This window comes from Wyeomyia smithii, chromosome 2 (assembly GCF_029784165.1).
Source record: "Wyeomyia smithii strain HCP4-BCI-WySm-NY-G18 chromosome 2, ASM2978416v1, whole genome shotgun sequence".
NCBI classification, from domain to species: Eukaryota; Metazoa; Arthropoda; class Insecta; order Diptera; family Culicidae; genus Wyeomyia; species Wyeomyia smithii.
Window position 1 is genome coordinate 193,790,851 of NC_073695.1, and position 12,561 is coordinate 193,803,411.

Consider the following 12,561-nt stretch of genomic DNA (forward strand, 5'->3'; position numbering starts at 1 on the left):
CTGGAAGGTGACGATCAAAAAAGGTCACCACTCTGTCTTCACGTTTGGCCCAGGACCAGAGGGGCCCTTGAGTCGGAAGGCACGGGGGATTTGCCCCCGTTCGCGTTTTTCATGTTCTATTGCTAAACAAAATTGGGAATGCTCCAAAATTGCTTCATCACAGTGATTTTTAACTGGTGGCTCACAAACCTTCTGTATGGTAAACAAAATAATAATCAAATGTGGTGAAAGTAGATAAAATTAAACATAGTCACAAAATTTAACACCTTCACGGTTTTTGTGATGCACTTTATTATCCACCAGAACTTCCACCGTCAAAATTAGTTACACGAGTCAAATGAAAAAGTTAGTCAACATTGCGCTTTGAGAAGAGATCTGGCACCTCTGACATGTGAAACCTAGTTGCCAAATAGACCATTTTACGAGACGTTTCTGAACTCAATTCATGAATGAAATTTTGACAGAAAGCTCGGAACCGTTGACATAACGCACGTAAAAGCAGCAGCAATATGAGCAGGATCCGTGACACCTGTCAGTTCATAAAATGGCCTATAGGCAGTTATTTTCATCGCTTATCTCTCTCTGAGTATCTCTAGCGGTGATATGCTATCTCGTTTACACATACGTTGAGATGTTAGCCCTTGAAACCTGGCGCGATGCCTCAGGGGTGGTCAAGTATTTTCAACACTGAAAATAAATAAAGTTTATAAATTTTTCCACGATTCCTCTATTTTGGAATGGGCTTAGAAGTTCCAGCAGTAATGCCAATTGTAGCTAGTTATTTATTCACGTCGTCTGCTACAATTAATCGAAGCCAGTTAATTGTGGACTTCAGTTAAAACACACGCATCACGAACAAACAAACTTAAACCTTTTGAACTCCACGGTGTGTTACCACCGTCGCGCGATGAAAATTCATTGTGAGCGTGACAATATGCGCAAAATCTGATAAGCAACATCAAGTGTGCGATTTGTGCATCCAAATTATATGAATATTTTTGCCTGAGTACACACCTAACTGCATAATGTGTTTTCGGTAAAGAGAACACATTATGCAGTTAAGTGAGAACATGTTCGTCTACCGTTGTTTCGGGAAAAAATTACTGAGAAATCGGAAACCGAATGTGTGTACCGGGATACCGTAAATTTGTTTGCCAAAAAAATCCGTAAAACAACAAGTTTTCGAGTTCAGTAAACTAAAATACCAAATCTCGGAACCCAGACATCATTTAAACAAGATCTCGTCAAACCAAAAAAAAACTCTTACCGAGATTCCGAAAAATAGAGCTGTCAAAATAACGAAAGCTTCACTATCAGTTTTGCTCGTGTTTTGGTTCAGATCATCTGAATCAGATGTGAAAGAAGCAGGTGTTGCAGTTGATTATCATTATGAAGAAATTTGTAATATTCAGATTAACCTGAAATATTGAGAGAGTATATAGGGTAGAGCGGGGCTAGTTGGTCATACTTGGTCAAAATGTTCTGTAACTTTTTGTAGGAAACATTATGGCAAAAACTCATTCCATGGAAATATTGTGTTAAGTCTATAGCATCTAGAAAAAATATAAACTGTTCAGAACAGTTAACGATTTTGCGGATATTCTATGTTTTTTGATTGGATGTCTAATTGGCCAACTAGCGTCAGGTATGAAAGAGGAACACGTTTTTTTTTTCATGCAATTATGAGTTACTTTTCTTATGGTTTGGGATTTCGGAAAGCAAACGTATAAACAAAAAACCGGATGCGGTTTGACCTCCGCTGAGACGCTACAGGCTGCCACAAATGCAGTGAGGAAGGAAAACTGAATTGTCCTTCCGAAATATAAATGGTCAATTTACCCCACACACTGACCAACTTACCCCGACTGAGGGGCTAGTTGGCCAATTAGACATCCACTCAAAAAACATAGAATATCCGCAAAATCATTAACTATTTTGAACAGTTTATATTTTTTCTAGATGCTATAGACTTAACACAATATTTCCATGGAATGAGTTTTTGCCATAATGTTTCCTACAAAAAGTTACAGAACATTTTGACCAAACATGACCAACTAGCCCCGCTCTACCCTATTCTCATTGACCAACTTACCCCGTAACCAACTAGCCCCGCTCTACCCTACTGTTTTTCCTCAGATCTTGTTTATGTTTATTGCAAATAATACTAAAAGAAAACGATTAATTCTTTCTGCACTAAACTTTGTAGGTTAACAACTCGCTTCACTGGATGGAAGTTGCAGAGTGATGGATGTTGTTTCATTTCCAGGAAGCAACATAACCACAGACAGACGTCCAAGCTGAGTTCCAAACTTGTGTAAAGTTTTTTTAGTAGCAATTTGTAACCAGATGGCTCTACAAGTGACGCCAGCCTCGTACACCAGCGAAAAAAAATGTATTGTAGCGATAAGGTCACCAGGCGACGCTAGTGTGCAAGTGATTTATAACGCAATTCTCTTTGAAAATTTACACAGAATTTTCGATCAATGTTGTTCTTGCTTGGACGTCTGTCTGTCCCGTTTCTACCAATGATATAATTAGTTGAATCATTTAATTTAACCCTGGAAAGTTAGTCTGCGTCAATTTGACTCCTCGCTTTTAGCAACGTTGCGCTTTTTTCGCCTAACAGTACGTCAGTTTTTTTATTCTCGTTTTTTCTTAATCACTTAGGAATTTTAAAACCTTAATTCTAGTTTTTGTTATTTAACGATATGGTAACTCCGTAATGACCATTCGTCGATAATTTATAAAGAAAAAGTTGTATTTTCAATCATTTGAAAGTCGGGAGTCAATTTGACGTATGATTATACTTTTATGCATATCAAAGTGTGATTATCTTTTCAGGGTTAATAATTAATAAAATTATACGGATAATCAACTGCTTTGATCATTTTTATGGATTAATATGAAAAATCGCAAAATACGTACTTCAGTAAATTTTACCGAAGTTTTCGTAATAACACATACACATACACATACATACATTATGTATGTGGTAATAATTTGACAGTTGAAATTTCCGAGTGTTCAATAAATTAAAACGAGTTTCGGCGTTAAATAATGAGTATCCCGGTAAAATATTACTGAGAATCTCGTTGATGTTTGACAAGTTTTTAATTGTTGCTTTAACGAAATCTCGGTATTTTGATGTATTACCGAGGGGTAAGACAGTGAGTAAATTTGAGGTTTTCCGAGTTTTTCTGAGAAAACCTGAAAAATAAAGAGTAAATCTGAGTAACTCTCGTGTCACCGAATATCCATCCTAAAACTTTTTTCCCACCGCAAATGTACACATGAATGTTGCTCGGTCCCACCGTTCACATATATCTTGCTCTCAAGGTAATCAAAGATGTGAATCGTCTGAGGATTTTGGAGTAATATTGAGTAAATTAGAGTAACTTCCAAGCATAAGAGTAACACAGATAAAAGTGAGAAAATGTGAGTTTTTCTGCAAAACGTGAAAAATAAAGAGTAAATCTTAGTAACTATCGTGTCTCTGAATATCCATCCTTAAACCTTTTCTCCACCGCGAATATAAATATAAATGTTACTCGGTCACACCGCTCATATATTTTTCTTGTTCTCAAGGTAATCGAAGATGTGAATCATCTGGATATTTCGAAGTCATATTGAGTAAATAAGAGTTACTCTCAAGCATAAGAGTAACTCAGATAAAAGCTGTCTCGCTCCTCGTGTATTACCGAGATTTTTACCGAGATCTCAGCTGTTGAAATCTCGGTAATTTATTTTACCGTACTCGGTGATAATATCTAAGTGTGTAAACGCCATTTTTCCGAAACATGGGTAATTGGGTTGTTTAGCTATTCACAAATTTCTGATTTTTATATATCAGCTGAATGAGTGTAATTTTCTGAGTAAAACGTAATTTTTTAAAATTTTCTTTCATTGTCCTTCGATTTTGAAATGAAGAATAAAAATAGCTCTAAATCGCTTGAATGACAGTTGGTTATTGGGCAAACCACAAACATAAGTCATACGCATCTAAACGATCTAAACAACCCAATTATTTTTAGATTTCACGTTGATTTTTTTCGAGTAGTTTCCGATTTTTTTTCAAGAACATCTGGCACCTCTGGACGTTTGAGACAAAAGATAAACAAACAAAATATTAACACAAACGTGTTCGAAGGATTCGAATTTGTGAATGGTAAAAACGGAAAAAAATGTAATCTATCCAACAATCCTAAGAAAGTGTAACGTCAAAATGAACTTGAATACTTTTGATGCTCTGCAACAGAAATATGAATTTGTTTTACAAAACTTTCACCGGTTGTGCCGGATTTGTGCTGATACAAAAAGTCTTATAAACATCCTTGTGGTTGATGAGACCGCTGATGCTAAACCAGAGTGCTATGTCTACAATGCCGAGCGTAATATTGAGGCACTGCTGAAAGAAAATTATTTCCCCGTATGCATGACTTATATTAAAAAGATTTTATGTACATCGCAATTCATTTTAGTTCAATCCTACGGAGGAATCTGGTCTACCAAATTTTATTTGTGAGAAATGTGTAGACACTTTAGTTCGATGGCATCGCTTTCGGGAAGTTTTCGCTGTTACTACTAATCTGCTTCTTAAAGTGAAAGAACAAATAAATTCAGAGCTTATGGCAATTGATGAAAATTCTTTACTTGAAGGGTCTTGTACCGACAATGATAAGATTCTGAAAAGTGCGTTTGAGGAAACAGCAACTGAAACAGAATGCCATTATGAGATAGAATTTCTTCAAGCGTTACCAGCAGATGCTACTATCGATAATGTTACTATTGTAAAGGAGAGCAATGATTCACAGGATTATGATAAAATCGAAAGTGAACCTGGTTATCTCGAAGAGAATGATGATGAAATTCAGTGCTCGAGCAATTCAGCCACAGACAATGATGACAGGACGCAATCGATGATAAAAACAGCAAAACGTAAAAACCAAATAGAATCACTGAACAAATGTATTGATGACAATCCCGAGTGTAGAATACTTAAAACTAAGCGCGATTTTAATCAATGTCCTGTATGTGGTATAATTGTAAAAAGCAAAATGAAACACCACTTGATGCGACATGCAGTTCCCGGAGGTCGCCCTTTCAAGTGTCCTGAATGCGACAGGGCATATTCGTTTAAACGTAGCTTATCCGATCACATTCGGCAAGTACACGAAAACATTCGCCATATGTGCGAAATTTGTGAAAGGGAATTCGTCAGCCGAGACGTCTTACGAATTCACAGAAAGCTGCATTTGGATGAATCTTACCGATGCGACATTTGCGCTCAGACATTTCAACAGCGGGTATATCTTCGGAAGCATATGGCTATGCATGAAGTAAAGCGGTTTAGCTGTGGTGAATGTGGAAAAAATTTCCGTTATAAAGAACTGCTGAAACAACACATGCGAATTCATACCGGAGAAAAACCATTTGCATGCACCTTATGTCACAAAAAGTTCCGGACGTCCAGCCATCTCAAGCAGCACCATCGGACGCACACGAAGGTGAAACTGTTCAAGTGTAAACGTTGCCCCGCGGTAGAGTATGCTTGCAAGAAATCCTTGGATCGGCACAATTCATTAGAACATCCTACGACAAAAGATGCGCGGTAAGTGTTTTTTTTATCTGATTCGTTGCTCGTTTCAAAAGTGTGAACATCATCCTGTAAGTGCTGATGAAACAAGCAACATTTTCAATAATAAAATATTACCTTCAAAGACACTCCATCAGGAATAACTTTGCGTTTTGCGTAAAATGTTTGAAATTATTGAACATCTTTGTTGCCCCTCAAAACCTAAGAGCTCAAAACCAGCATTAAGCCACGCATAAAAACCGGTTCAAGCACAAAAAGGCCTGAACATAAACCATCATTTTGTGCTTGAAAAGTATCTGGTATAAAATTAAGATTAAACTCAGGCACAATTTTTCTAATAAAACCAGTATGTTCTAATTTTTAATATAAATAAATTTATGTAATGTCCAAGGGAATCAAAATATTATTATATTTTAAATATTTTATTACTTTGCTAAAGATGTTCTTCATAAACTTATTTCATGACTCGATTTATTTGCATTGTGCACAATGGCGTAGCGTGACTATGTGACTTTCGGACTGAAAGTTTTGTCAATGAATTTCAATAAAATATTGAAATTTTCTGTGCTCTAATCTAATGATTTGGTATCAACTGATAGGTAAATAGAACAGAGGTCATATAAAATAGACACATTTTACGTTGGAATGACCATTAATGGCATTTATTTTATTCAAAAGAATGTATACTTATTATAGCTAATTCTACTTCTTCTAATTTGCTCACTGCTCGCCTCGTTCAACTTACTGCCTCTTATAGGCAAAATTTAAGAAAGTATTTTTTGCATTACTTGTAGAGCTGAGACACTTGGTTAAAATTATGAAAACCATTTACCCTTTTCCAAAAATGAACCAGAAAACCGTAAAAAGTCACCAATTGCATGTTTCAATTAAATTCGTTGTTTCCTTTTGTTGGTAACTGTTTTACATTAGCTGGCAGTCATCTAGCATCAAATAAAACCAAAGATATTATCAGTTCAGATTGTTATATTACCGGTCCAACATTGATAATTGTCTACCAAATGTCCACAAGGGAAAACAGTAAACAAAAAGTTACTGCATACATTTAAAAATAATTCTGCTGGTTCATCTGCCGGTCAATTTTTAACATTTTTTTCGAGGTCGAAACATTTTACTTTTTCTCAATAGATAAATAAACATTTTGTAACTTTCTCTAAGTATCTACCGGTAGGCAGTAGTGTTGTTATGTCATTTCATTTAATTATTAGTATAGCGAAATGGTTGTGCTTCAAGTATCGCATGTAACTTTTGTAAACTAATGGCCTCATGGTTTTGTTTAAAATACTTATGCCACAGTTTAGGAAAATATTCTCGCATTTCACAAAAAAAAAAACAAACAACGTAGAAAACAAACAATCGATTACACACCGATGAAAGGTTATGAAAGAAATTATGCTAATACACTTTACGGGACAGTGACTTCGCTTTTACTGGTGAGATTTATTTTTAACCATTTCTAAGATCGCTCGTGGCACGTCCATAGTTTGATCATCAATCAGCACAATATCAAAGGTGTCCATGTAGCGTGGCAGATTTTGTTCCGGCTGAAAAAATGCATTATTTGTTCAATGAGACATTGTGTGACGATTTCAATTACTTACATGATCAAACAGAAAACCAATCTTCAATACATGAGACGAGGACGGTATGCCGTCGGCCATGCCTGCATCCCCGATCGAGTCTCCCATCACAATTACATGGTCCCGATCGTGCACTAGATCGTAGTACTCGGTACCTTCCAACGCTGTTTCATTTTTATTAAAAGTGTGAATCATCTTTTCCTGCAGTCCATTTAGGTTGCCGTCGGCGCCGTACTGCAGGAAATTTGAAATGACTTTAACGTTTGGATGTAGCACGTCGGCTTGCCGGAGGACCGACACGACAGAATCCCCGAGGCCGGCAGAAAACACTAAACACGGTACCCGCTGTTCATTCAAGTCCCAAAACATTTGATGCGTTCCGTCCCGCAAACCTTCCTTGAAGCGCTTAGCTACTTCGGCGATCTCTTCCTGCGGGAGCGGAAAACCTCTGTGGACAAAGAATAGAACGCATAGTGATGCTATTTAGTATAACTAACGCGCATATTATAAACTTAAACACCGAACTGAAATAGGAAAATATAACAATCAATATGTTAATTGAGCGTGCGTGCTATCCTATTGAAACGTCATTAAAAGAGTGATCGATTCAAAACAATAAAATTACGTCTATGAATACAAATAATCCAATGCTCAATTTAAGCCTTTGTTGTAAAGGACATTTTCAATGTAAAATACACATACAATGGAATCAATTGAATATGGCGTATATTTCAAACAATTTAAAATCCATTTAGTAGCGATTCCAAAAACATTCATCGTACTTACTTGAGTAAATCGCCTGTCTTGCTCCACCACTCAATCATGTAAATTATTTTCTCCTCCAGTGGCATATGCGGATCAATCTCGATCGGTCGGTACTTCTCAAACAATTTTTTCGATTCCAATAGCACACTGGCCGGTAGCGATCGACACTCGTTGAACATTCCGAAGCTCGTAAGAATCTTTTCCCCATTACTGAGCCGCTGTTTCGTTATTGTGTAATCGAAATCGGTCACAACTTGCAATTTTTCGATTCCGCCGGCCACCAGCTCATTTAGCATAAGCTCTACCTTGTCCGGATCACGAATTTTAACATGGTCCTTATTTAAGGCAGACACCTCGTTCAGTCGAAATCTACGTTGACCAACCATTATATTCCGTGCGGCTATAAACACTTGCCAGAAGCGAATTTTGCTTACTTAGACAATATAGCCTGTGATACTTATCTGTCGATTTCTGTCAATCTCCTTTTTGTTTTCTCTCTGCTCTAAGTAGTCAGCTGAGAATTTAAGGTCCGTTGAGGCAACACGCGCGATTTATCGTCTCGGACTTGTTTGTTTTATTTATAAATTCTTATACCGCAGTCAACAAGCAATCGGAATACTAACTGCCACGTAAAGCGCTGAAAAAGAAATAAAAACGTTTGCATTCAACAGCTGAGCTGAGTAACAACAATAATACTGCTCCACATATACGTTAAGTTTTTACAGATGCACTTGCACTTCCAGACAATTTTTTGCTGATGTAGTATTTTGCTGAGTCTATTTTTTATAGATTCTAGTTCACTTCTGTTAGAAAAAAAGTCGTGTTTTCCTTAATCAAACTCGTAAACATCTCACAAAACAACTGATAAGAAAATTGTTGCACTAATCAATTTTTTATTTTGGATCATATACAGAGAGCTGCAAAAAGTGTATTTTATCGTTCTCATAGTTCTGGATACTTGGCATACATTAGTGATGGGAAACTTATCGATACTTATCGATAATATCGATAAATGCTCGTCATCGATATTATCGTTAATTTTTTGACGTTAACGATAATTATCGATATTATAAGGGTGAGCACAAGTCAGTGCGGCTGGTTACTGGAGGAGACCCAAGAGAAGGAGACCTCACTTACCCTACCCCAGGAGTTGCTTTTGCTGCTAGGTATTTGTTGGGCGCTGCTATTCGACAAGACTTAGCATTGTTGGGGGTGGTGTAACGGTTCGCCCCGGGTGTCACTGAGTTTCCGAGAAATAATGGTAACTAAAAAGATATTCATAGTTTTTCGTTTCCTAAGAACAGATGAATTCGACAACTTAGTACTGGTGAACTTTATAACAATATCCAAACTTTTTGCACCATCTCATAAAAAGCAATGATACTAAATTGTAATAAAATGCATTTTCTTTGGCTTGCCAACTCTTATAATATGATGGACATGCATAGCGGCAGTCTATTGGTAATTCTTTGGTAATTGTTTAGTTTAACTTGGAACTGTTTAAGTTTAAAGTATCTGTTACCCAACAAACAATTTTTAGTTCCACTAAAAATCCAAATCAACGAAATTGTTGCGCCAAAAAAGTATCCTGATTTATACAGGGGGTAGACAAAATAATTGAGAAAAATAAAATTCTCTCGAATTTTAAATGGCCAGAACTTTACGAAAAATGAATCAATTTTGAAAACCGGTTTCATTTCACTACAAAACAGTATTATATTATAAGTTTAGTAAAGCGGGCAATGTATGCAGTTTGCGAGGATGCGAAAATGAACGGGAATAGAAGGTGTGACTTTTAGGCTTAGAAAAAAATTCCCTCGTCCAGACGTCTGGGTCTCGGAGCTGCAGGCAATGACGCAGCGACAGCCGGTGAATAAGACGGTCAAGTCGATTTTCCCTGCGAATCGCGACTGCCGCGGTATTGGACGACTAGACCTATCTCACCCTGGATGGCAACGACTAGCAGGGCTCTTCGAATTTTACCTCCCCCACGAAGGAAGCGAGCACCGAGCAGTAGCGTAGCGTGACCGGGTGACACCCGGGCGGAAAATTTAGGTTTCACCCCTTTCCCTCTGGGTGTCACCCCCACCAGATTGCAGTTAAATCATCTTGTTACCAAAAATGGCGAGAGTTAGTCCGCTCGTTTTCAAATGCACTAAATCTACCTGTTTTCGAAAAATTTATAAATTTTCGAGAATTTCAGCTCGACCTCCACTTAAATGGTAATTAATCTCACCCTTTCGAAGGCGACACGCATAAAAAATTTCTTCTAGGGGGTGACACCCGGGGCGGACCGCCCCCTCCACCCCCCTGACGCTAAGCCAGTGGCACCGAAGTAAAGTTTATTTCACAGACCAAGTTCCCCAAGAAGGTGCGGCTGTGGCTGACAATCAGCGAGAAAGGGATGTCAAAGTTGCTCTTCTTTCGCTCCGGGCTGGCCGTGAACGGGGAAATTTATAGTACGAAATGCCTGACAGAAGTTGCGTCGTTCATCAAGAAATACCATAAGAGCGAAGACACGGTGTTTTGGCCAGATTTGACATCGGACAACTACTCGAAGCGATCGTTGGAGGAGATGGAGCGGCTGAATATCGATGTGGTACCGAAGTCAGCGAATCCGCCCAATGTCCCCCACCTGCTTCCCATCGAGAATTTCTGGGAAAACTTGGAGCGCAAGATCTATCCCAACAATTTCATCGCGAAAACGGAGGAGGAATTAATAAAAAAACGAAGAAAGAGCTTAAAAACATAGCTACACGCATGTTTTCGTCCGCCATAGCGAATGTTCCGGTTAACTGCCGGCAAAAGGCTGCACGCAAGGACGTAATATTTTTTTGTGAGGAAGCTAACATGATAACCTTCCATGGGAAATTTATCCAACTCAATTATCTGTCATAGTATTTTTTCATCGCCATCTGAAATAGTTTTTTTTTTCATCACCATCTGAAATTTATTTTTTACTCCAAACGTTAGCTGTCAAATTATCGATTCTTATCGATAATATCGATAAAAGCCCCGGAATTATCGATTGTTATCGATGTCCGTTTTGGGCGATATTTCCCATCACTACATACATCCGACGCAAAATATGTGTACGAACTAAAAGTACTCAAACGTCAGAGGGTAGCCAGCATAAACAAAAACAAAATATTTTGGGAGAGTCATTTACAGAGAGAGAAGACAATGCATGTAGAAAAGTTTTCTTTGCTAATCCTTGGAAAAATTATGCTGCTAAACAACAAAGATGACAAATGTAAGCTTTCCGGGGGCAAATAGATGCTGAAGTGAAAATCCGTAAGAGCAAAAAATGCTCTGTTCGAGACGTAGCTGGCGCTGATGAAAAAATGATAATTTGCAAGCGAACTTGTAGCTCCATCGCCACAAAAAAAAACGATCATTTCAAATTTCCAATCGAACATGCTGTAAAAATCGACACATTACTGCGAAGTGGATTCCACTTACATCGATGCTAATAGATGAAACATTTCATATATACGTGGAATACATTTGCGTTTCAGTTCACAGCACAAAATCATGTGTTTTACGCTTCAGTTTGCTTCGTCAAGGTTATTTAAATCCAATGAGGTATACAAAGGTGAGGAAGAAGAAGACATTTGTCTGTATTAGTAACGAAAAAAAGGTAAACAGAAGCTCGTGTTGGGGTTGTGACGTAGATCTTCAAAAACAAGAAAATGCCATTTGGAATTGTGTTCCGCATTGTTTAACGGCGCAGGTAGGCATTTCCAGCCGTAAACCGTTATAACTTGTGAAAATTTCTTGAAAAAAATGTACCGAACATTGATTTTTGGGCATTGTTTTTGGAGTTCTACGTCATCACTGTTAACAAAAGAGGAGCCTTTTAAACCCGAGACTCAAACCATCTCCGTACCTTTCTATATTCCATTGATTTAAATCAACCTTCATAAACTCAGATTTCAATGCTTAACGCCAAAGATAACTAGAACAAGATACCTAACTCCATATTATTCATACATTTTGAACACGACCGATTTCCGACGGTTAGTGCTGCCATTTGATGACTTAAATTCTCATAAAATTGTCACTATGACCAAAACCGATTAATCGTGCATAGTCCGTCATCGATCGTTGAGCTGTTCAAGATTATATATGAAAAAGGTGTAGCAGATGTTGTCATTTTTCGCACTTAATGCTCTGCACCCCAAAGTTTGAAAGAAAAGTGTGAAATTGACTGTCAGAGTGGGGGTATATATTGAGGGGTTATATTTGTTTTCAGGTCCCATTCTACCAAAACTTAAAGTTAGATATGTCGCAAGCCAGGTTTCAGAACCATTGTGCATCTGATCAGGTTCACCGGGATACCCGATTTTTGCTTTATTAACCTCGAAAAGAGTGGAAAACTTGGCTGTAGAGCGTGCTCATAGCGGTTATCAGGAAGTTCTGATGGTACGCTTAAATTAGTTAAATATATAAATTATGTATAAATAATGTGTATAAATTAGTTCGACTTTTGCTCACGCGCAGCGACAATCATGTCCGATGAATTCTGCAAGAGTCAGATATCATGTTCTAGTCATCTTTGTTAACGCGCAACAACACCGTCTCGGGCGCTGTCATGCAATCTCA

At 37.7% G+C, this 12,561-nt stretch overlaps 2 protein-coding genes across 3 annotated transcripts; one reads left to right on the forward strand and one right to left on the reverse strand.

Annotated features, from left to right (window-relative positions):
• Positions 1 to 4,114: 4,114 nt before the first annotated feature.
• Positions 4,115 to 5,730, forward strand: LOC129721654 (zinc finger protein 888-like). The gene is made up of 2 exons (XM_055674449.1): positions 4,115 to 4,426; positions 4,479 to 5,730. The coding sequence occupies exons 1-2, from the start codon at positions 4,163 to 4,165 to the stop codon at positions 5,610 to 5,612; spliced, it is 1,398 nt and encodes a 465-aa protein (XP_055530424.1). The 5' UTR covers positions 4,115 to 4,162; the 3' UTR covers positions 5,613 to 5,730.
• An 829-nt stretch (positions 5,731 to 6,559) lies between these two features.
• Positions 6,560 to 8,928, reverse strand: LOC129721658 (7-methylguanosine phosphate-specific 5'-nucleotidase). Of its 2 annotated transcripts, none has more exons than XM_055674455.1 (4): positions 8,667 to 8,928; positions 7,978 to 8,593; positions 7,213 to 7,639; positions 6,560 to 7,155 (listed from the first exon to the last, which is right to left on the reverse strand). In XM_055674455.1, the coding sequence occupies exons 2-4, from the start codon at positions 8,340 to 8,342 to the stop codon at positions 7,039 to 7,041; spliced, it is 909 nt and encodes a 302-aa protein (XP_055530430.1). In that variant the 5' UTR covers positions 8,343 to 8,593; positions 8,667 to 8,928; the 3' UTR covers positions 6,560 to 7,038. The 2 variants fall into 2 exon arrangements, with proteins under 2 accessions (XP_055530430.1, XP_055530429.1); XM_055674454.1 differs by having other exon boundaries at positions 8,653 to 8,928.
• Between the last annotated feature and the right edge of the window lie 3,633 nt (positions 8,929 to 12,561).